The following is a 22,595-nucleotide window of genomic DNA, read 5'->3' on the forward strand; positions in this document are numbered from 1 at the left end:
AAAAAAAAAAAAAAAAAAAAAAATAGCCGAAAGCAAAAGTCCAAAAAAGGACACGATTTTCTCGAAGTTAGCCCGAGGGAGACACTAGCTGGCAGAAGAATAGAAAGCAGAGAAAGTGAGAAGATGAGAATGCCGGCAGAGTCGTCGATATACTGGGACTCGGTCGGTTCCCAGCGTTCCACTTCCGTTGGTAGCTCCGGGGACGCGTGCAGCTCCGGAAGTGCCAGCAGACACTACGTGGATCCGTGGGATCTGGAGAACTATGCGTACCTGCGACGGCACAGCGTTGCTGGCCTGGCGCAACAGGCGTCGAGACATCATCGACGATCCACCTACCGATTTCACCAAGAGGCACGCGCTCACTCGGAATATTGGTGAGTGACGACCATTAATAAATTAACGACGTTTTAATTAACCGATCTGATGAAATTCATTGTAGGTGACTCCTCTGTTGCGACATCCTCAATCTTTTATGTTTCTCGTTATGCCAACGAGAACCTAGATTTTTTCTTTTTCTTCTTTTTTTTTTTTCAGTTGTCGTTTTTTACGTAACGTTTGTTGCTCTCCAAACCTTGAGGAGAAATTTAAATTACTTTGAGAAAGAAACTGACTCCTGAGAGAGAAATCTCTTCTAAATGTCTTCTTAGAAAGAAAGTAAAATTGTTAGAAGCTTGACTTCTTTGTCCAACGAAATGAAATTCTCTCCTCGGTTCTAAAAGTTCATGTCGAAGAAAATCATTGAAACGATCGAGCTTTCACAATTTTATTGTTATTTCGTTTTAAGAATTAGAAATCAATGTTGGAAGAAATTCTTCCTCTCTTTTAACAAAGAAACTTGATTCTTGAAATTTGGAGATGGATTGGTCGAAATTACTCCCTTTACAGTTACGTTTCGTATCCGCTAGAAATTGCTGTGTGGTTGGAAAGAAACTGAGTGCACATGTTAATTAAGTAGAAAGACTGGTATCTGGAATCTAACGAACCTGGTTAATTGAACAGCAACACTGATAGTTTGAGGTCTAATATAAATCTTTGAAATAAAATACACGTATCAGTCGAAGAAATCTTTTCAGCAGATCAAGGTGATCAAGTTTTGGTACATATTTATTCCAATCTTGAAAGAAAATAATCGTTTGCGCCTTTCAATATTTAAGAATTGAATGAAGGATATAAAAGATTTCTTATTATCGAAAGAAAGATTCTGAACGACGATAAAAACTCTTGTTCAAAATTGAACAATTTCTCTCGACAATTTAAATTCAAGACTTGTTCGATAGCATGTAGAAAAAAAAACAAATTATAAATTTATTTGTACCTTGATTATTTATAATTGGAATTGAAATTTTTCCCTAATTGGAAAACTGCGCGAAATTTTCAATGAATTCAACAGATGAAACAAAATCTATTTCGACTTCGTAAGAAAATTTCTCGAATTTCCACTGAGAATTCGAGCGTGGAAACGTTCGCGGATAAATCATAGTGTCTGAATTTCCACTATGAACCGTCTGATAATCGATCTCTCCGCGGTGTGTTGCATAAAACCAGCGTGTATATACAACACATTGTTTTTACAGGCGTGATATTTTCCCCTCTTTCATTTTTCCGCTTTATCGTTCACAGTCTGTTTAACCCGGTATATTTTTTCATAGGCTGCAATCTGCTCGAGAAAGATCGTTATCACACTGGGTGGGTGCGAAGTAGGGCGCTGTGTTCTTGAGTCTTGCTCTCTCGCGTGCCTGATACTTATTAAACTTTGCACACCTTCGTTTCGACGCATCAAGGAAAACGCGTGTTGCGCATACACATAATTTTCGAAACATGCTTTTGCTTCTTTCCTTTTTTTTTTTTTCACAGCCGCGCCAAAGCCTGTATTCTCGATATTGCACGGAGACGTACGAATAATAATGAAGCAGAAATTCAAATGAAAAGCTGCGATAATTATACGATTAGCTAACTCGAAAGGAAGTGTTAAATTATTTTGTTTGTAGAAAATTGGGCGAGAAAAGATTCTCATTATATTGATTTGTAGTAATTTTTTTTTCTTAATTAAATTCATATTGGAGAACTGTGTGAAGTTATTTTGTTGATAATTTCACGACTGGAATCGTTCGAATAAATTTTTGAATTTCGTTAAATATCATTTAATTACGTGTTGGCGAGATAAAGTAAAGTTTCGTTGCTCAAGCTCGAACTCGATTGCAATTATAATTAATCGCTCTACGTGATAACGAAGGATCGTCACAAATTTTTCAAATGAAAATCGCACTGTCTCGTTTTTTGATATTCCTATACTTGTCATCACGCGGTAAAATTTTTCATGTGTAAATTCTTCATCTCGTAGAATACTTTCCTAACGATTCCAATTCCAAAACAAATGTTTGCTCGAAACTTGTACGTACGAACGAAAATGAAAAAAAAAAAAAAAACCGAAAAGTAAATCTCAGAAATTTCTGGCAATCTTATTTTCAAAAAAGGAAAAAACAGCAAAGACATGTGCAGCGCGCGTAAAGGATTGCGCAACCAGATGCTCCAACGACCACCGGATCGCAATTACAATGGAATTTAATTGCCGGAAAGAGACACTTCCTTCAATCGTAATAGACGTCCGTCAGTGATCCGACGTGGTGCATTGAACCACCGTCAAGTGTAACGCTGTTTAAATCGATCATTCGTATGTCGGGTCTGGTGAAAGGCGAAATCCCCCGAAGTGGTTTCGCGTCGTCGCTGGCTAATTTAGCGAAAAAACGCCTCGAGCCACGTTTCTAATAAGCGTCGTTGCCGGCAAGAACAGCGAACTTGCCTTTAAAAGGCGATTTCACAGTTTGTTTCTTGTTGGATTAGGGCTCAACTGTCCGGCAACTGTCCTGCAATTTAGATAGAGACGGTAATCGCGCAGGGGGGAGGAGGTTTTCACTTTTTGCTTCGCGAAATTGTTTCAATCGCTACGTTAAGATGGATTTATATATGTGCTGTGATTTCACGGTATAATATTATACTGTATACGGTATAGTACATATAATAGCTTTACATTACACTATATTAAATTAGTAGTATATTTCATACTGCAGTATAAATATAGTATAGTATTAAATTAGTAGTACATTTCATATTATATTATAAATAGTATAATATTATACTGCATACGGTATAGTATATATAATAGCTTTACATTATACCATATTAAATTAGTAGTATATTTTATACTGTAGCATAAATATAGTATAGTATATTAAATTAGTAGTACATTTCATATTATAGTATAAAGCTATTACATAATAACTAAGTATAGTTCTAACACGTATAGTAATTTTATAACATAATATAGCTCAGTATTGGAATATTGTAGTACAATATATTATTGGAATATTATAGTATAGTATATTAAATTAATAATACATTTCATATTATAGTATAAAGCTATTATATAGTAACTAAGTATAGTTCTAATACAGTAATTTTATAACACAATATAGCTCAGTACAATATTGTAGTACAGTATTTTATGGCGTATAGTAATTTTATAATACAGTAGTATAGTACAAGTATAATGTATAGTAGGCAGTTATCTCTCAAAATATTTCAGAATCTTTCTCTTTATGCTCCTCCCTGTTAAAATATAGAGATTGTATGTTACAATTAAATTTTTCGAAGAAAAACAATCATCAGCAGAACCGTCAGAAATCATTTAAAAAGAATTGTGTTTTTAAGGGAGGAGTTTGGAGAAGTAATTAGGGAACTGGTTGCAGGTATTCGTCGTCAGTGAGAGAGCCCGGCTACGTCGCGCCTGCCTTCGTGGAAGAATTGTATTGTGGACCAGCTAGACTGGCGAACAATAGTTGCTACTATCATCAGCCAATCTACGAGGACGAGGTACCGGATTACGTCGCCCCGTATCCGGTCTACGCGCCTCTCTCCGGTAAGATTAATTGCTATTCCCCTGACGGTCCTCATCGCCCGTCGAATCGAGGCCTCTACATTGAATTAGACACGCAAACAGCAGAAATTGTTCTCAGAAGGAAAATTAGAATTCACTTTTCTTAGATACAAGTCTTTGATGACAGTTTCATAATAACAGTTTCTTTGATAACAGTTTCATAAACTAACAATAAATGGTTTACTAATGCTTCACTACTGCTACTTGATAATTATAATAATTCACTATTAATGGAAAGTGTATAGTAGTTTTATAGCATATCATACTAATTGCTAGCATATTAATTTGTTAAATATAATTCTTTGGTAAATAAGTTTCTGTGATTAAACACGCAAACAGCAGAAATTGTTCTCAGAAGGAAAATTAGAATTCACTTTTCTTAGATACAAGTCTTTGATGACAGTTTCATAATAACAGTTTCTTTGATAACAGTTTCATAAACTAACAATAAATGGTTTACTAATGCTTCACTACTGCTATTTGATAATTATAATAATTCACTATTAATGGAAAGTGTATAGTAGTTTTATAGCATATCATACTAATTGCTAGCATATTAATTTGTTAAATATAATTCTTTGGTAAATAAGTTTCTGTGATAAACCAACAATAAGTGGTTTATTAATATTTAACAATTATAATAATTCATTACTAATTGTAAGTATGTAGCAATCTTATAATAACTGAAAGTGTAGTACTACTACATTGTATCAGCACATTAATATGCTAGTTGCTGTTATACAACGATATTTCAGTTCAATATTACTTATGATCTCATTGTAGTTACATGCAGTATTATTACAGTAACTGAATATTTTAATTTAAACTATATAATAATAATATATTTACAAAGTTAATTACATAGCGAGAGTTCCTTGACCTCATACATGTGTTTGTCAATCAATTTAACTTCAAGATTATCGTTAATTGAATTTCAACTAATTTCCCCAATCACTTTGTCCTAAATAACTTGTACAGCCAGTTCGCTTTCAGAACCACATGTATAATTCATACATTCACTACTCGTTCTTACGCCACTGTGTCCATAATTCTAATTTCCTCCCTCTACTTCTGTCAGAGAGATATAACTCTATAGAGAGATATTTCTTGGACAAGCTTGAAAATTGGGTCAGGTGAAATCCGCAGGAAATTATGGTGATACAAATCATCATGCGTCTAACCAATTCTAAAGCAAGTAAAAAAAGAATGAAGAGATTCTATTATAATGAATAGATAAACTACATTTAGACGAGCTGCTTCCAGCTCAAAGGCATCATCAGACCGTTTTATCAAGGAAAAGAAACGCTATTCCTGGCAAATACAACAAATAGTGAATACCGATATAACTGTGGTTGGTGAAAGCAAGTGAAAATCAGTGTCCACGGTTTTCTGATTGCGAATATCGGACCAGCATAACTATAGAACCGTTCGTGGACCTAGAACTTCCACTTTCAAGGTCCAGATCAAAGTAGAGCGTGCCTTGTGCAAGACTCGCCCCCACGTGTGATTCTAATTTAGCTTTTGATATTGAATATTCTCAGCAATGAGTGCACTAAATGGTTCTCCTGATGTAAATCACAAAGAAATCTGATATACGTTGCCAAAAGTGACTCAACTGTCTGATCTGTAGTTTATCTTTCAGACTCATCAACTTTTTAATTAGATAATCACATAGTCAGGTTTTTGATGATCTACGATGGATTTGTGTTAGACAGATAATTAGCAGGGAGTTGTTTAATGCAGAAACAGTTATCAAAGTGAACTATCTGTCAGAGAAATGATCTAGTTACTGAACTTGATCTCTGTGCATCGTAAAATGTATGTTAAAATTGAGTGTTTAGTCTAGTACTACGTAGAATGTTATACAGATGATACAATAATTGTTCACTTATTAAATTATATGATATGAAAATTTTATTTTTTGGAATATGATTGGGGAAATAGTAGAAAATCTCTTCAAGTGTTGAATATTGCAAAGAGTACTGTACTTTATAATATTTTGTATATATTTTTAGCGACGTTCTGCGCTTTCAGATTTCCCACAAAATACATAAAAAGAGACTCAAAGAGACTAACGTGTTATAAAAATATACCAAAAATACGAAGATTGAAGATGAATTTCTGTTTCTCATCTGTTACATATCCATTCAGTATCAAACTTTCAAATTTTTGTCAATTTTCAGTACTCAAAGCGTTCAACGTGGATTATCCCGAAGTGAATCATTTGGCAAACAATTTTTCAATCATTGGATTTTTACAATTTTCGGGAACAAAAACATTGCAACGCAACATTGCACGATGTGAGATCGTCTCTTTGAAGAAACGAACTCACTGTCGAAGATAGAGAGAGTTCTATACTCGAAAGTGAAATCGAAAAACAGATTGTAGTATCATTTTCTTCTAGGAAGTTGTAACAGTTCAAGCTGTCTTCCTTCGTTCGAAGCTGTTGGAAACGAGGAATACGGGATAAAAGTGACGTGGAAGATCGCGTGCTCGAGAGCCACAGGTCGCGGTCGAGTTACTCTTTCTCTTGGCCCGTTAATTGATATTCATGCACGCGGTGAGCAGCCGGTTACGATTCGAACGGCGGTTTATGGTTATGCAATTGGCGCGTTGCATCGATGTTGCACGTGCCGATGCGTTTGGCTAAGGAACGCACTTCCGTTTCGGGTCCCGGTTCAAAAATCCTATTAATGGTCACGTTGCGGTGAACTGGACTATGCCGTTTCCTCCTTTTTAACCGACACATGTCCACTTTTCATTTCTTTCCTTTCTTTCTTTTTATTCAGACACTTGCATCGAAATCTAATTAAAAGACAAATGATAATAAAGCGCTATTATGTAGCAAATGTTTCATACTACTACGTTAACATTATCACGGCGGAATTCTTCATTTTAAAGTAGACTAGCAATCTGGTAATTATTATCATACATTTCAATCTAATTCCTGTCGTAACGAATTTTCTCAACAATCCAGATTTCCTTGCTGAAAAAGATCATTACATATTGGAATAGTATATGAAATAAAGATGAGTAAATGATATGAAAACATTGATAATACAAAGGAATTTAAATTTAACATTAATATTGCAAGAAGGGATTTTTTTTTTTTTTTTAAGGAAGGTGAATAAACTCTGTATATTGTAATTTTCTCTTGACGTAAAATGTTCGATTACGAGCTGTATAACAGTTGATTTGAAGTAATTCGAGTGGTTATGCCCGGTTGGGTGTGTCTTGAAAGCGACTTGGCAGAAATGGAATTGATTATAAGTGCGGTAAAATGGAAGTTCTTTTATACACTGAACTGATATAGTTCAATCGAAAGTTCTTTTCTCGCGTGAAATCACTTCGAGATTTTTCCTTCGTTCCTAGAGAATACGAATGAAAAGTTTATTATACCGCGATAAGATTATACCAATTAAATTCCAATTAAAATTTCGTTCGTATAACAAAACAGAAGAAAACTTACACTTAGCTACGCGCTCGTACGTACGTGTTTCAATTTTCATCCCGAGAGTTACGACAGCGATAAAAGTAATTAAATCGGATCGATTTGTACAGGGAACGATCGCGTGGAATAACACTCGGTGATAAAAACGTTCGTCGCGGTTCGTCGTGCATCGTAATAACTCGACCACGATTTCTATCGTGTCCTAGAAAGTTTGGTCTGTCGCCTTAATAATGCGACGTGGCGCTAGTGTCGCGAGTACGCGTCCTCACACGCAATTGTCATTTTTTTTTAGCGACCTTTCGAACATCTCTCCGCTTTTACGCGTAAACAAATAAATTGCGTACGATGTGAAAGTGGAAAGACCAGAGTATTCACTTGTAGTTGCACATCATACAGTGTCAAATTATGTCAGATATTTCGTTTATTGCGCTACGTGTCAATATTCCTCAATATTTCTCGTCTTGCATTACAATTCTATGTTCTTCAGCTGAATTATTCTCTATAGGGAATCATTAAGTTAATTTGAGTTCTCTTTGCTCTCTGAATAATTCTTCGGTCGCGAACCTTCCTAAGTCAACGTCGAGGAATAAGAGGAAAGGATCAGAGATTGTAGAAAGAGGTTGTTCTCACTTTGGTGAACGCGTCAGAAAGTGGCTGAACGAAATTGCACGTGTCATCGCGAGCGATTTCCACGTCCTCGTTCCGAATCCGGCGAGCCTTCGTACAAGAAAAAAAAACAGTCGAAGGCGTCGGTGGGCGTCGAGACAAACCAGATTAAAATCAACATCTACTAACAATACGAACGTTTGTCTCTTGGAACTTTTTTTTTTTTTCATTTATTAATGCGATACTTTTTTTTTTATTTGTGAACCAAGAGAGAGAATGTAGATTATTGGGACATTTAATGGAATTGTTACAGACGTGAGACACGGTGAATTCATGGAAGACCACAGGCGATGCAGACACAGATGCAAATCTGCCACATCCATAAGAGAGTTTAATAGGTACTTTTTTAAATTACTAGACTGCAGATTTTCATTCGATGCATGGAGAAATTTGAGAATATATACTATTCTTGATATATTATTATTATTCCTATTAAATATTATATTATATAATATATATATAATATTTAACGGATTTTCAATTAATTTTTATCCAAATTCCATTTTATAAATTTCATTTGCAAAAATGCTGAACTGATTTATTTCTTAGGTCAATGAGCGTCGATCATAGTCTCCCACCAGTGGACTCCATTGAATTGGGTAAGAAATTTGAATAGTCACAATTCTCCGTGATTTAGAGACTTCTGTTAATTACGTACGTGTTAATTTCATGCTTTTAAAAAAAGGAGAGAAATATTTGAGTTCTCAAGAGATAGATTTCTATTTAATGTAGCGAATGGAATATCAAGTTGTACGTATAATTTTCTATGTTTAGTATTTTCACCAGTTTAACATTTCTCGACAATTTTAACATTGAAAATTCAGTTTTATAATTAATATCACAAACTTCGTCGTTTTATCTTCACAGATATGCCAGACTATCGTTCTCGACACGAATACCCATGCATGGAACAAGAAAAATACATGGTACAAATTATTCCGCCCCCACATTTGGACCTAAATACATACGGGCATCTAAAAATCGACTACACCAACAGTTGGAATTCTCTTAATCGAAAGATCAGTAAATAATTTCACTCATCGTCAAAGGGATCAAATTAATTTATTTCTACTTTTTATGCATATATTTTGCATATATTCTGATACTTACTAAACATTGTCAATTATTTATGTAATATATATATAAACTTAAAATTGAACCAAAAATTATTTCTAGTTTGACTCGAGTAACGAAAATCGAAAGTTAATTCTTTTTATGATAAAAGTTAATAAACATTTTACATTGACCGCAGTATAGTATAAAAGATATTTTAAGAAATATCTATCAGAGTATCTTTGTCCTCGTAAAATAATTTTCTTTTTTTTTTGCCACAGTTTTTATCCACAGTTTCCTCTTCGTTCTCCAATGACGTGCCATTTACCCTTTCTACGCTCAATTCTGGCCATCTATAGTTTGCATCGTCGAAGATTTAAATTAAAGAGAGAATTTAACATCAAACGTGTAATACTTTAAGAAAATTTAAGAAATTAGAGAAATTCTTGGATTTAAAAGAATTAATTATTGGATTTAAAAGAATTAAGATGCAATTTCTTGAAAAATGCTACATAAATTTAGGAAGATTTCTGAATTTGAGGAATTCGGTAAGAAAATAAAACTCGAAAATTCGAAGCTAATCATTATTTTAAAAAAAAGAAATTCAAGAAATTCAGGAAAACTTTGTAGAATATAGAAATTCAATGAAAAAGCCAAAGTGACAAAGATGATCATTAAAGTCAAAAAATTTTAACGAGTCGATTGAAATACAAAATTTGATGTTAATAACATGATAAATACAATTGAGAACGTTCTAAAATTGACGAGAACGACGGATAGGTTAAAAATTCGGAATAATACCTAAAAAACGAGACTTTCCTTTTGTTGTTCCCCAAATTCTTCGCACGTGCCCCTTTCTTCGTTTCGCACTGATTGAAACAGAAATATCCATTCTACATAATGGTGAAAATTTCATGGATTATACTCTAGGCAATAGGAATTGTATAATTTACGGAAGTGGATGCCAGTTTCGCGTTCTGCAGCAACACTTTGTATCTCTGCAGTTCGTCAGAGTGTTGCTTCTTCAGCAACGCAACATCCTCGGTGTGTTTCTCCTCTTGCATCAGTAATTGCGCTTTCAAAGCCTCCATTTCATCTTGCAATTTGCACACTGTTGTTGATGGATGATATAACAGTGGCAATTGAACATCAGACAATTAGTAAATATTATTGTACAAGAGTGATTGACAAGTGGCGGAGTTAACGAGCGTTTAATTAACAACCGATGATTGATTATTGTTGGTGAAATTGAATTGCAAACGATAACTGGTAGGAAATAATTCTGCATATCGTTACAGATTATATGTGTTTGAAAAAATTGACAATAATGCGCGAACAATTTTAATTCAACAGAGATAACGAGGACAATAAATTGTCTGAAATAAATAAAACGAATAGATTAGTGTCTACTTTGCTAAATAAATTTTCCGACAACATAAAATAGAATAATAATTTTCCATTCTCTGTTTCGCTAAATACTATGAATTGAAATAAAATGAATTCTTCAAAATACTTTACTAATTAAATAAAATAGATGGATTATTTTACAAAATAAATTTTTCGAAGCAACCTTCTTTAAATAAACAGGCGAATTTTTCAAATAACAAAAGAATAAATCGTTATTTTTGTTCTTTACTTTGATCAGCGTTTCCACCACGATCCACATTGACCAGACGTAAATGATCGCACTGTTCCTTCAACTCTTCGTTCACTTTACGAAGTTCGTTCATTTCAGTCTGCAATTTCTCAACGGTAGACTTGTATCTTTTCTCCAAAAGCAGATAAGTGGCGGAGAGTTTCTCCAAATTCTCTCTCATTTTTCCGACCTGTTCCTTTTCCATTGACGCAGCCTCCTCTCGTATCTCGCAGTAAGCTTTCAACGCAACGTACGCCTGTCAATATTTTAACAATTAGTAAAATATTCAGAGAGAGGATACGTACGCATTGAAACGCAGAATGAAAAACGATGGCACATTTCGAATTCTCGTGAATTCCTCGAGAATTCCTCGTAGCTCGGAGTTGATGCACTCCTCCTCCACCATTTTGGAACATTTCAAAGCTCGAAACTCGAATCAAAATGATTGTTTTAATGGAGAAGTGAAAATGAAAGAGGCAATATGTCAAAGTGTTATTTCTTTTGGTATTTTTTTATGGTTACTTGCAAGTATTTTGTTTTACGTTCGAGAGTGATCATGTCGAATTAAACTAGGAAATTATGGGAGATATTTGAACTTAGAATGGACACGAACCACGAGGTTCGATCGATAACATTTGCGTGAAAATCTGTTCTAACCACTAAAAATTATTTAAACGTGACCTTACCCTCGATTTCTCGCTACTTTTCATTTAATATTTTTAGAAGCACCTATTGTTTTAATTTAAATTGTTTTTTAACCTGCAGAGCTCAAAAAAGTGATTAATAAAAATTTGTTTCTTCAAATAGGAAAGTAAAATGATAATCTCAAAAGATTGTAAAGGGAAAACAAAATCAAGCAATTTCGATAAAACTATCGATACACATGATCTGACAGGGAATTCTTAAAGTATTAAATATATATTTTTTTTATAAATTTCCTAATCTCTTAAGGTAATACAGTATATGACGAAAAATCAAAAATTCTCTAATAAATTTCCCACTTGTATCCCAAATATTTATAACATGTATCAAGAAAACTTTATTATACAGTATACGGAAGTATTAGTTAAAATTTTTCATAATTAATAATAATAATATTATTAATATATTATTATAATAATTATTATAACAATATTATTATAATTATTATTATAACAATATTATTATAATTATTATTATAACAATATTATTATAATAATATATTAATAATAATATTATTAATTAATAATTACGGAAATTATTAATCAACTTAATCGAGCTGTCGATCAATTCTCAAAAAAAATTCTCTCGATTGGCAAAGCATCGTGTTAAAAAACCAGATGATAACGATCGCGGTTCGTTTTTCCACGAAGTTGTCCACGATCGTGGCTACGTTTCGTTTTTTTTCACCGCTCTCTCTCTCTCTCTCTCTCTCTTTCTTTCTTTCTCGTTTGACTGGCGTATCGTGGCCATAAAATGACAGGAATTCCCTCGGGGCTGAAAATGCGCGATGCAATCTAAATCCACGATCACCGTCAGCCACGAGAACAACGCCGATGAATCGATGGAAGAGTCTGTTTTCGAGCAGATATGCGACACGATATTCGTTCTGATACCCGAAGGTCTGGCGCTCGCTCGAAGTTCCTTGGAGAAACGAAACAGAGAACCACGAATATTTTTAAGTACAGCGCTCCATTTATAGAAAGATAGAAAGAAAGATAGAAACGGAAGTTTCAGAGAAGAAACGTTATTATTATTATTATTATTATTATTTTCAATTATATAAAAGATCGTGACTTCATTTACTATTTGGTTGGAAGTTGAGCTTCGCGAAAATTAAACTTGTCAACTCCATAAGCTTCACATTTTTTATTTAATTTTATTTTCTGCTAGTGTTTGCTGTATTGACACTGACAAATGAAGAATTTCGCAACTAGAGGCTGCAGATCGTGATACAACATTAAATAATTAAAATTAATTCGAAAGAGAATTTTCTAAATCACGAACCATCTATTACTCATCTAACGTACGACGATGTGAACGAATTTTTTTCGAATAAATGGAGTTCTGTTAATTTCTCCACGACTGGAAAGTTTGAACGTTCCAACGTTCGTTTATTCATTGCATTACTGACTCTATATCGATGACTGATAGATGCGTATTTATGATGGGGTTCTATGACAGTGCCGCGGCTGAAGCAGCTGTTTCTAAGTTGGAGCCAGCTAGGCACCGAAGACAGAATACAATTGGACGCGAAAGTGGCCAACTGGTGCTGTCCTAACAGGCGGCAGCTATACAAACCACTGCAAGAGGCGTTAATTCGCTGGGAGACTCTACAAGACACTCAAGGTTATCCATTAAGAATGTAAAATTCACTTCTTGAAGTTAGAATGCCTCTCAATTCTGAATTGGAATACCTCTTTAATTTGGAAGGAATTTGTTTCATCTTCCATATGCATGTGTTTCACAATTTGAAAGTGATCAATTCGATTCATTATATTAACAAGTCTGCAGCAGCTCCATTACTCTGCAACATTTTATTTTGAAAAACATGTTACAGAAATCCTCAATCTATTCATTTTGTGTACTCCCAATCATCTTTCGGGGAACAAAAAAATATATTAACGTGCATAAAAAAATTTCGTCGTAAGCTAGAACGCGATCGTCCTCCCAAAAGAAAAAAAAAGAAAAAAAAGAGTAGGAAAAAAGCCTCGATCGCCACCGACAGACAATGAATTATCGACTCGAGCCACGATCCATTAACGCATGATTATTCATGAATCCGAACAGGGGCTCCCGGTTGCGAGCCAGGTATGGTCTCGTTTTCCTGCGACCCACAACTGGAGGAGGAGCTGGTCAGCGTTATTTACAGCCTGGAGCTTTTGTTCACGAAAAATCGACGCGGCCGCGAGATCGACATGGACTACAGGACCGGCAGATGCGCGGAATTAAGGAGAGAGATGTCGTTGGGTTTGAATTACGGGGAGGGGAATCTGCGTTCAATTCTGAGCCCGAAGGAGAGTACGCCTCACTCTGTGCACAGTTGCAGCTACATCGCCGATTTCAGACGATCCGACGAAGAACTGAGCGGCTACCTGACTGACTAACCATCGAAAACAAATTTTCGATTTTGAGATTGCGAATTCTTTTTCGATTCGCGGATTAGATTCATTGACGAACGAGTGGATTTCCTTGGTTGGGGAGAGTGGATGAAATACATAACAGAGCAAGGTAGTGTACAAGCATCAAGAAATACAGAAATGAATAATTTTGGAAAATGTAGGTTTTTGGGGGGGGGGGGGGGAGAACGGGGAATTATGCAGACGATGAAATTTCATAAATGAGACATTGATTAGTATTTGAATAATTGAATTATCAATAAGAGATACTCGATATTATAACAAGTAAACATTTAGCAATATGAAAGAATTACAAAAGTGTAACATTTGAATTATTTTTATGACTACCAATATTAGACATTATTAACACTAAAAACGTATCAAAAATATTTATTATCGACGTATATACTGAAATGTCTAAGAACCTTTTTTCCGCCTTCCAGGAACAGTGTGCAAAGTCAAAAATTAAACGTGAAAAAAACTTTTAAAAAGAGATTCGGAAGATTAACAAATACAAATTTTGTATTTCACAGCTCAATTAAAACTATGACACTTTTTCGAGTAAAAATTAATTAAAATATTTAAAACGGACTAAAATTAATCCAATGACAATTGAAATTGAATTGACATTTAAAAATGAGAAAGAACAGCACCAATTAGTGACATAAAATATTTTATTAATCATCGTTATACGGTCAAGGTGTACGAGTATACATTCAAATTAATACGATTCAATGAATTTTATAAGAAAACCATTCAAACGATATTATAAACGAAAGTTACGTCCGAATCATAAAATCGTGTCTTACTCACACCATAAATATATACCACCTTGTCCATCATCATCATTATCATCATCATCATCATCATCATCATCATCATCACCATCATCGCTCATCCTATATCCAATTTTTTTTTTCACTTCGTTATTATTATTATTTCTTTTTTTGTCATTTTCTTCTTTTTTTCTCTAATAATAATCATTACACAGCAATAATAAGTTTCAGGACGAACACTGCTCCTTACGAGAGAAAGGTAGACGTTACACAATACATGATACACATGAATTAAACCGGGAGAGCAAGGAACACCCCGTCACTATCTCTCATTCTCGTTTATCCGTCCAACTATAATTTGTTTTGTGCTGCTTGGCTATCAAACGTGAACGTGCCGTTCCAGAACATTCATCAAACACCGGCATTAATTGTTTATTCATTTATTTACAGAAACGGTCATTCTAAAATCGAGTTACATCCTCAAGTTCATTAAAACGCAAAAAAAAAAAAAAAAAATTCGTTCGAGAGAGAACTTGGGTTATTCCAGATTATGTGGGGTCGTTAAGTACTATCAGTGCTAGCTAAATGACGCCTACAGCGCTGCAGGGAAAATCTCGAAGGAATAATCGAAGTTCTTTCTTCTTTTCTCTCTCTCTCTCTCTCTCTCTCTCTCTCTCACTCACTCACTCTCTGTTTTTTTCTCTTTTATTTTTAATAGAAAAATCCACGAATCTAGGGCCACAGAGAAGAAAACAGGTTCCTGCTTGAAACACGATTAAGCTATTCTCCTTGCGGAGGAGAGGGTCGTCCGAGGTCGAATTCAGTTTGAATCACAGCTGTCTGTCAACTATTCGTCCAATAGTTTGATTGGACGAGTTTTTCTATTGCTACTAGTTTATTCTTTTTTTTTTTCTTTTTTTTTTTTTATTTTTATCTTGGACGATATCCAGCTTCCAGAGGCCTTGGCGAAGCAGCTCTCGAAGAAACGTTCCAGGCAGTGGCTGTCCTATAGCATTCTGTGGCTTCTCGAAACGTCAGAAGGCCTTCGAATTTGATGAGTCTTTGTTTTCTTCCTCTTTTTTTTTTTTTTTTTCAAAGCGGAGATCGCTGTTGAACATGGTGCCGCCGGTTTTTCTTCACAGAAGAAATTATCTGAGTGGAGTACGTCGCAAAATCTGGCAGACTCGAATGGATGCTTGGTTACGGGAGTCTGAATTTTACAAAAAAGGTCCAATTCGTGGCGACACCGATTCTTCTCTCTCCTCGAGCTGCTTCGCCATCGTGGCCGTAAGAACACTTGTACTTGAACTCTGGCTCGTTTCCCGAGAATTATACAGCGCGTCTGTCTCGTTTCAACGTGGCCTGTCTCTCCAACGCTTCGTTTAACTGTGTCCTGAGCATCCTGAGGGGGGAGGGGGTTCGAACCTGTCGGGGAGAATTTCTTTTTTTTTTTTTCAGAGCCTTCCTGCACTTCACTAAACAACTCGCAATTTGACCAAATTTATTCTTCGCGGCACAAAGTAAATTTAAAAAAAACATTTTTTTAATTTTTTAAAATCCTCCTGCCAAGACACGTCACAGTGACAGATCAATTTTTATTAATAATAATCAGGTCAAAAGAGGTCGCAAAATCTACACTCCAATTGTTATAATTAATAATGTAGCGGCCTATCGTTACTTAAATACAGAAATCGAACACCGACTAGCACAAGCCGCAAGTGGCTGTGCGCTTATGTCGAAGTACTTAGCGATCTTGACGTTAAGCAAACAGAGTGCGGAACACCGCTAAGATGGGTGACCGTCAGGCCTTAGCTGGTAATTACAATAAAAAGCGTCTGAGGACAAAAGAGATCGCTGCCATCAATCCCTCCTCTGATGAATCTAGGCAGCAATCCTGAGGAGAAAGGCCGCTACATCTTTCTCTCACCTAAATCCCCCCATCTATAACCCTTCAAATGAAAAAGAAGGAAAATTGAAAGATACCTTCTTTCCAAATCCCCTTCGTTTATCCAACAAATAGTAATTTATCGGATAAACGAAATGAATTGTGCAAGAGGGCCCAAGTGTGCGCGCCCCAAGATACAAATTAGACCATTGCCCATACGTGGCGCGCGCTTTCAGGCCCCTGGGATTTCAGATCCCAGTTGCAAAACTTGCACTCGCTTTTCATGCTTTTCCACAGAAAGCTTTCAAATATTGACGCGCTACAACGCGCGTCAGCTATACAGAAACTGATTCTCCAACATGGGAAAAAGTGATTTCTGTGTTCTGCCCCCCCCCCCTGCTTCTGTTCATTTTACTCATTCATTAGGTATTCATTCACGTGCGAGACAAGCCAAGAGCTATCGGCAAGAGCCTCGATAGCTTTTTATTCGTCGAAACGATCGGAGAGAGGAACTAAGTCTTTTTTCCTTTCGTTCTCTATCTTCAAAACACGCGTGTCGTCCTCGTCTGCCCTCGAAATTATACTTCACTCGACATTCGATTGATAATAACCGTATCATTGACAGACGTATTGCTGCTGCGGTTGCTTTTTAAAAGCGTTTTACTGCTTAGGGGCAGACGTGGACTGCGAATATTTCAGCAATTATTTATTATTTTATTTCAGCAATTATTTAGTATTTTATTTCAGCAATTTTGTGACTTTGGGAATATGAGTGAAGTAAATTTGGTCAGTCAGAATATTTTTATTTATCATCAGTCTGGATATTTTATAGATTTTTGCACGCTACGCGCAGTTGACACTGGTTGTTCGCTGTGTCTTCCTCGTAAATGGTAACTTTTTGAAAAAATTTGCAACATGACAGCGCACATCAATTTTCTGTAATTGTTCAAGAAATGGAACAACGGTTGTTGCTCAATTTTTCAAAGGGAATAGTTATTTTTTAATCCACTATTCGAGGGTTTGACATTTTCCATAAAAAAAAAGTATTGTGTCGAAAAATTATTAGTTTAGTAGATATATTTTAACTTTAATTTTGTAAAATTTATACATGAAAGACAAGAACAGTATAAACACAAGAATACTGCCCCTGTCCTTCCTTGTTTTCTATAAGATAGATTTCACAAAATTGTAATATCCCCTAAATAATTTTTCGATTTTTTCTTTACAGAGAATGTCCAGCTCCATCCACTTAATGGATTAAAAAGTATATCATACCATTCCAAAAAATGGTCACTCTTGTTTTTTGAGCAATGTCGCAAGTATAAAAAATGTAGTGCGCCATCATGGTGACTATAAAAAAAAAATATTACAATGGTAAACTTACCATTTACAAGCTCTGTAATACATAGCGAACATCCTGTACATTTACACTGCATAATATATAAATCTCTGATTTTTTTTACATGACTCGATAAAAGTATTTGTATACTTTGCTTTCGGATACTTCGAATATCTTTTTTTTTTTATTATGTGCGTACTATAGATATACTGCGCATTGAGCACTTCAAATATTATGCACATTTTGTACATTTTTGCACAAATTTCACACAAATTCAGGAAAATCTGCAGTGACACTCGTGTTTTCAAGAAAGAAGGTAACGATATCTATGAAATGGACGTTCTACGACTATCAGCTTTCTCCGGAGCCATTTTGAAAATTACCACATAATACATCATGCTCATAATTTTTTCTATCTCATACTTAGTCATCATACTTAGACTGCGGATTTTATGTAATTTGATACAATTTTATACTTAATTTATGGTTAACTCGATAATAATTTGATAGATACATCGTTATTATTTGATAGATATATCATAATTAACATGACACTAATTTGATAATTACGACTAATTAGAATTAGAAATTAGTAAAATGAAATAAATCGATTACACTAATTTGATAAGTACCAATTATAATACTAATTTGATACTTATCTGATACTTAATTGATACTCTATAATTAACTTGATAATTAATTTTAGAAATTCAAATAGAATTAAAAATTAGTAAAAAAATGAATCAATAATTCGAATAGAATAAAGCCTAAACCTAAACTTATACTACGTGTTAGAGAATTTTCAAAGCCAATTAAAAAATTAACTCACACATAAAACAAAAAAAAAAAAAGCAAATTAACATAAATCCACAGTCCAGTCACGCTAAACGATTCACAACTGATAAAATTCGGCAGGAATAAACTTATCGTAACGTGAAACTCAAAGGACATGGTGGTCCCGAAGTGTTTCTGGCCCTTTTCGACTGTCGCGCCATCTGAGCGTGGATCGGTCCATGAAAGCAAGATGACGATTCGCACGCCATCTTCGGGTAGGGGAGTGAAAGGGAAAACGATCGTTTAGGTTACGGGCTGTTACGCTAAAAGTTACGCTCCCACAGGCAGCACAAACGTATAAACAACTTAAATTAAATAAAAAAAAAAAAAAAAAAAAAAAAGAAAGAACTAACGTGTTAAAACATACGTTGAGACACATTTGCCCATACTAACGATAAGTAGGGGCTAAAAATTATACACACGATCCAATCGACGTTTACCATACACACGCCATTATACGCAATATTCTAGATACGAAACTCTCACAGCGGATCAAATATACTTTTTCTCCTCGGTCAGCAAAAGACATCCAAGTTTGTACGAAGCTTTCTTCAATTTTTCTTTCCGAAAGAAGTCAGTTTTTAATCTTCTCCTTTGTACGAACTCTTCTTCTTCGAAAAAAATTGTTCCAATGTTCCTTTTTCTTTTTCTGTTTTCTTTGTACGCGAAGGAGCGGCTCAACTAATACAAAATCTTGAAGAGAACATTCCGCATATTTGCCCCAGCTTCTACACGTGATCCTTTCGTGTCATTTGTTTCCCCACGTGATTCATCGTTATTCTTCATTATTTCTCCTTTCATCTTCATTATCATTCCTTCTTTGTTTCTCGGTTAGCTTCTATGCGTTGACCGATTTATGCGATCTGCGTGTTTCACGGGCGCAATATATAGGGGCTTCAGAAATGAAAATGTTTTTCTGCTTCAGCTTGTCTATTTTCTATTCGTTTCTTCCTTTCGTCTTGTTGGCTTTCATCTTTCTTTTATAATGGTTTCTTTTTTCTCTGTAATGCAGTGTGGCTTTTCCTGTATGTGCCTGTTTTAGGAAGAAGGTATTTGAGTACACCTTGGCCTGAGATCGAATGACTAGCATTTCCGGTTGTTGTTCGCGCCACTGTTTTGGATGCGCAAGCGGTCCTGGCGGCGTGGCCGTTTGCCCTTGACACTGAACACCTCTCTCAACTTGTTACTCCTCTCCAGGCGGCCTCTCTTTAGAGCCTGCGTGCACCTTTTTTCCAAAACCTGCGCACAATTTCAATCATATTCAGACGAATACCCACCGAAAGAAACGCGATATTAATCAAAAACCACCTTCCTCCAAAATGTACCAAGCATGCTTCGGTATGCCTTTATTCGAGATTTTCACGGACCTAATCTTTAGAGGAATATTCGTGAAAATTCACGTACTCGCAACTATTCTAAAATATAGGGCAAACGACTCTACGAGATAAGGATAAAATTCAACGTTGACGTACCCGATAGGGCCGCGTACGGGATTTGGATCACTCTGTACAACCTATGCCTCCTAGCAGCTGTTACTCAACCCGAGTAACTCGGACAGACGTAAGCTAAGCAAAAAAAAAAAGAAAAAAAAAAGTGTATGACCAATTACATACATAACCTTTTGCGCCGATCGTAACTGAGCTATCCTTTGCTCTGTTGTGCGCGAACGATCGGCAGGGGGTCTGCCATCGTGGATTGACGGTCTACGATCCTCTTGCTCTGCAATTTGACTTCTCCTGGGGTTACGACGTTCCGGCAAAGCTTGCGTCGCCATGGCCACGCTCGCGCCGGGTACCACGTCTCGCAGAACCACGTTTTCCTCGACGTTACGTTCGTCAGGCGCGTCCGGCGTAGGCGGTGGGGTTTCGGGGGCGACCGGAGACGCTGTGGCCCGGTAAACAGACATACTCGGGTGCTCTATTAGCAGGTCCTCTAGCGGTGACGTCTCTACGTTCACGGGTCCCGCCCGTGTGAAACACGGCGGAGGGGTTAGGTACCACGACTCCTCCAGCGCCGACGCGCCCTCACCTTTAAATTTTAAAATACGCGTCTATAAAATTGTCACACTGTATAGTACGAGCTGTGTAGTTGATTAACCCCTCAAGGTTGTAATCAACACCTCCGTAATATCACATACTTTAGATTTGCGCGTACAATTTCTTATTGCTAAATAGATTTTTTTTTTTTTTCCTTTGAAAAATGGCGTTTTGTACAAACTGTGTGATATATTTACGTGGCAATAAAGTGGAAAAAAGATACAGTTTGCATAGACCTTGAGGGATCAAAAACTATATGTCATTGTATTACATTGTATAAGATTTATATTTGTAATTACTAGAATGTATATGATATGTATTTATGTTTATGTTCAAACATAAATGAGAAATTCAAATATAATTCTTTAATTAGTCCAATATAAATCTTATAGTAATAACAAGCGTTCGCTTCTTGACAATATTTTGTACTAATCAACTTATCTTGACGTTCTAAATGTAATTTATTTATGAATTTAGATTTTCAATGTATCTACAAAACTTACGAATATCGAAGTTCTAAATGTAATTTTGTAATGTTGTTTGATTTTGACACGAACATTGTCAAAAAGCCGACACTTATTATGCACGATAGTTTTAACAATCGCTTCGATGATCTAAACTGTCGTTTAGATTACTCGGGCTACTTGAATTCAATTTGTTTGTTGGATACCTAAATTGGAGTCGAGGGAGGAAGTGGTGGAACTTGCTGGCGATTCTGTAATAATGAGAGAAATTGCGATTGAATTGTTAAAAGCATAAAAAAAAACAAACAAAAAATTATAGAATCTCGCCGATTCTGTGAAAACCCTCATGCATGCGAAAAAACAAATATTGCGCCAGCATACTGCCTCTGCAGACACGATCCATACACATTTCTTCCTTTCCGTACGTCTCAAATACTTTTACAAACAAAAGGTACAACAAAATATATAATTTTAGTCTAAGATAGAATTAACAGAAAATAAATATATAATTTTAGTCTAAGATAGAATTAACAGAAAATAAATATATAATTTTAGTCTAAGATAGAATTAACAGAGAAAAAAAAAAAAAAAGAAAAAGAGGAAAAAGAATATTTGCAAACCGAAACTGTCTTACCTTGATACATATTTTTGTCTCGAGTGAGAAGTACAATTATACATCCAAAGACAAAAATCATACAAACGTGAAATAAAGCTCAAAATTAAAACCCAACCACCGTACAAAACGAGCAAACTTAAAAAGCATCAACAACCAGCCTAAACTCCATCGAGAACAGATATCAGAATACACTCCGCGAAGAAACCAATCAAGCTAAAGAAAAAAAAAAAAAAAAAAAAAAACAAAAAGCAGCATTTGGTTCTCTTCTGGACAGGAGTAATCCGCGTCGTGTACATCGTTGCACCGGCGTCCACAGACGCATCTCATTTTACACGAGAAAGGAGGACACAAAGGCCTCCCTCGGCTCGTGTGAGAAGCAGTTGGGAGTGCAAGATGGTGGTGTCTATGTGTTTGGCTTGGGTGTGTACATCACGAGAAAATTCCCTAGGCTTTCGAATTTCTCGAGAGCCCGTGGCTTTGCTCCTTTTCAAAAGGAACGACGTTCATCTCGCTGGCTGAAACGTACCAGCACGGTCAATGAGGATCCAGTCATCGCCCTCAACCTCCACCTGCCTGAGCCTCGCCATTACCGGGCAGGCCTCCGGGATTTGGTTATTGGACCCTTCCCGCGAACCTTGCCCGCCGGTGATATTACCACCGAGTAGGTAGTTCGCTAAGCTGTTCAGCATCCTGATCTTCTTCTTCTTCTTCTTCTTCTTCTTCTTCTTCTTCTTCTTCTTCTTCTTGCTCTTTAGCCTGTAAATACCAACAAATAACGTTTTCTCTCTTTTCTTTCCAGAAAAAAAA

At 35.7% G+C, this 22,595-nt stretch overlaps 4 protein-coding genes across 14 annotated transcripts in view; 2 read left to right on the forward strand and 2 right to left on the reverse strand.

Moving 5' to 3' along the window:
• Positions 1-6: 6 nt before the first annotated feature.
• Positions 7-9,205, forward strand: LOC122531659. The gene is made up of 5 exons (XM_043659749.1): positions 7-374; positions 3,747-3,916; positions 8,305-8,389; positions 8,601-8,650; positions 8,919-9,205. The coding sequence occupies exons 1-5, from the start codon at positions 124-126 to the stop codon at positions 9,080-9,082; spliced, it is 720 nt and encodes a 239-aa protein (XP_043515684.1). The 5' UTR covers positions 7-123; the 3' UTR covers positions 9,083-9,205.
• Positions 9,206-9,238: 33 nt separating this feature from the next.
• On the reverse strand, positions 9,239-12,970 carry LOC122531660. 2 transcript variants are annotated; one of them, XM_043659752.1, is made up of 5 exons: positions 12,854-12,970; positions 10,741-10,996; positions 10,058-10,215; positions 9,906-9,973; positions 9,239-9,457 (listed from the first exon to the last, which is right to left on the reverse strand). In XM_043659752.1, exons 2-5 carry the CDS (start codon positions 10,943-10,945, stop codon positions 9,322-9,324), a joined length of 567 nt encoding a protein of 188 aa, XP_043515687.1. In that variant the 5' UTR covers positions 10,946-10,996; positions 12,854-12,970; the 3' UTR covers positions 9,239-9,321. The 2 variants fall into 2 exon arrangements, with proteins under 2 accessions (XP_043515687.1, XP_043515685.1); XM_043659750.1 differs by lacking the exon at positions 12,854-12,970 and adding an exon at positions 11,078-11,245.
• Positions 12,034-13,993, forward strand: LOC122531662. Its single transcript, XM_043659754.1, has 3 exons — positions 12,034-12,341; positions 12,904-13,068; positions 13,510-13,993. Exons 1-3 carry the CDS (start codon positions 12,230-12,232, stop codon positions 13,824-13,826), a joined length of 594 nt encoding a protein of 197 aa, XP_043515689.1. The 5' UTR covers positions 12,034-12,229; the 3' UTR covers positions 13,827-13,993.
• Positions 13,994-17,281: 3,288 nt separating this feature from the next.
• The window catches only part of LOC122531656 (tumor protein p53-inducible nuclear protein 2), a 16,972-nt gene continuing 11,658 nt past the window's right edge, over positions 17,282-22,595 (reverse strand). For 5 of the 10 annotated variants that reach the window (XM_043659744.1, XM_043659740.1, XM_043659741.1 and 2 more), the window contains exons 2-5: positions 22,315-22,544; positions 21,379-21,423; positions 20,291-20,700; positions 17,282-19,911 (exon numbers count right to left, since the gene is read on the reverse strand). In XM_043659744.1, coding sequence (XP_043515679.1) covers positions 19,756-19,911; positions 20,291-20,700; positions 21,379-21,423; positions 22,315-22,477 — 774 coding nt within the window. In that variant the 5' untranslated portion in view covers positions 22,478-22,544 and the 3' untranslated portion in view covers positions 17,282-19,755. Of the gene's footprint in view, positions 19,912-20,290; positions 20,701-21,378; positions 21,424-22,314; positions 22,545-22,595 lie in introns of those variants that run through there. The other 5 variants (XM_043659743.1, XM_043659737.1, XM_043659742.1 and 2 more) reach the window with 3 other exon arrangements.

The sequence above is a fragment of the Frieseomelitta varia genome, unplaced genomic scaffold (assembly GCF_011392965.1).
Source record: "Frieseomelitta varia isolate USP_RPSP 00005682 unplaced genomic scaffold, Fvar_1.2 scaffold_410, whole genome shotgun sequence".
Taxonomy (NCBI): domain Eukaryota; kingdom Metazoa; phylum Arthropoda; class Insecta; order Hymenoptera; family Apidae; genus Frieseomelitta; species Frieseomelitta varia.

What these genes read in the sequence shown, in the direction of transcription:
- LOC122531659 (XM_043659749.1), top strand. Translation starts at nt 124, where the DNA reads ATGAGAATGCCGGCAGAGTCGTCGATATACTGGGACTCGGTCGGTTCC. An exon ending in GGTCTACGCGCCTCTCTCCG is followed by an intron (nt 3,917 to 8,304) that starts GTAAGATTAATT and finishes GAATTGTTACAG; the next exon opens with ACGTGAGACACGGTGAATTC. An exon ending in AGTGGACTCCATTGAATTGG is followed by an intron (nt 8,651 to 8,918) that starts GTAAGAAATTTG and finishes TTATCTTCACAG; the next exon opens with ATATGCCAGACTATCGTTCT.
- LOC122531660 (XM_043659750.1), bottom strand. Translation starts at nt 11,146, where the DNA reads ATGGTGGAGGAGGAGTGCATCAACTCCGAGCTACGAGGAATTCTCGAG. An exon ending in TGGTGGAAACGCTGATCAAA is followed by an intron (nt 10,216 to 10,740) that starts GTAAAGAACAAA and finishes CATCAACAACAG; the next exon opens with TGTGCAAATTGCAAGATGAA. An exon ending in AGGAAAGTCTCGTTTTTTAG is followed by an intron (nt 9,458 to 9,905) that starts GTATTATTCCGA and finishes TGCAAACTATAG; the next exon opens with ATGGCCAGAATTGAGCGTAG.
- LOC122531662 (XM_043659754.1), top strand. Translation starts at nt 12,230, where the DNA reads ATGCAATCTAAATCCACGATCACCGTCAGCCACGAGAACAACGCCGAT. An exon ending in ATTCGTTCTGATACCCGAAG is followed by an intron (nt 12,342 to 12,903) that starts GTCTGGCGCTCG and finishes GTTCTATGACAG; the next exon opens with TGCCGCGGCTGAAGCAGCTG. An exon ending in GACTCTACAAGACACTCAAG is followed by an intron (nt 13,069 to 13,509) that starts GTTATCCATTAA and finishes GAATCCGAACAG; the next exon opens with GGGCTCCCGGTTGCGAGCCA.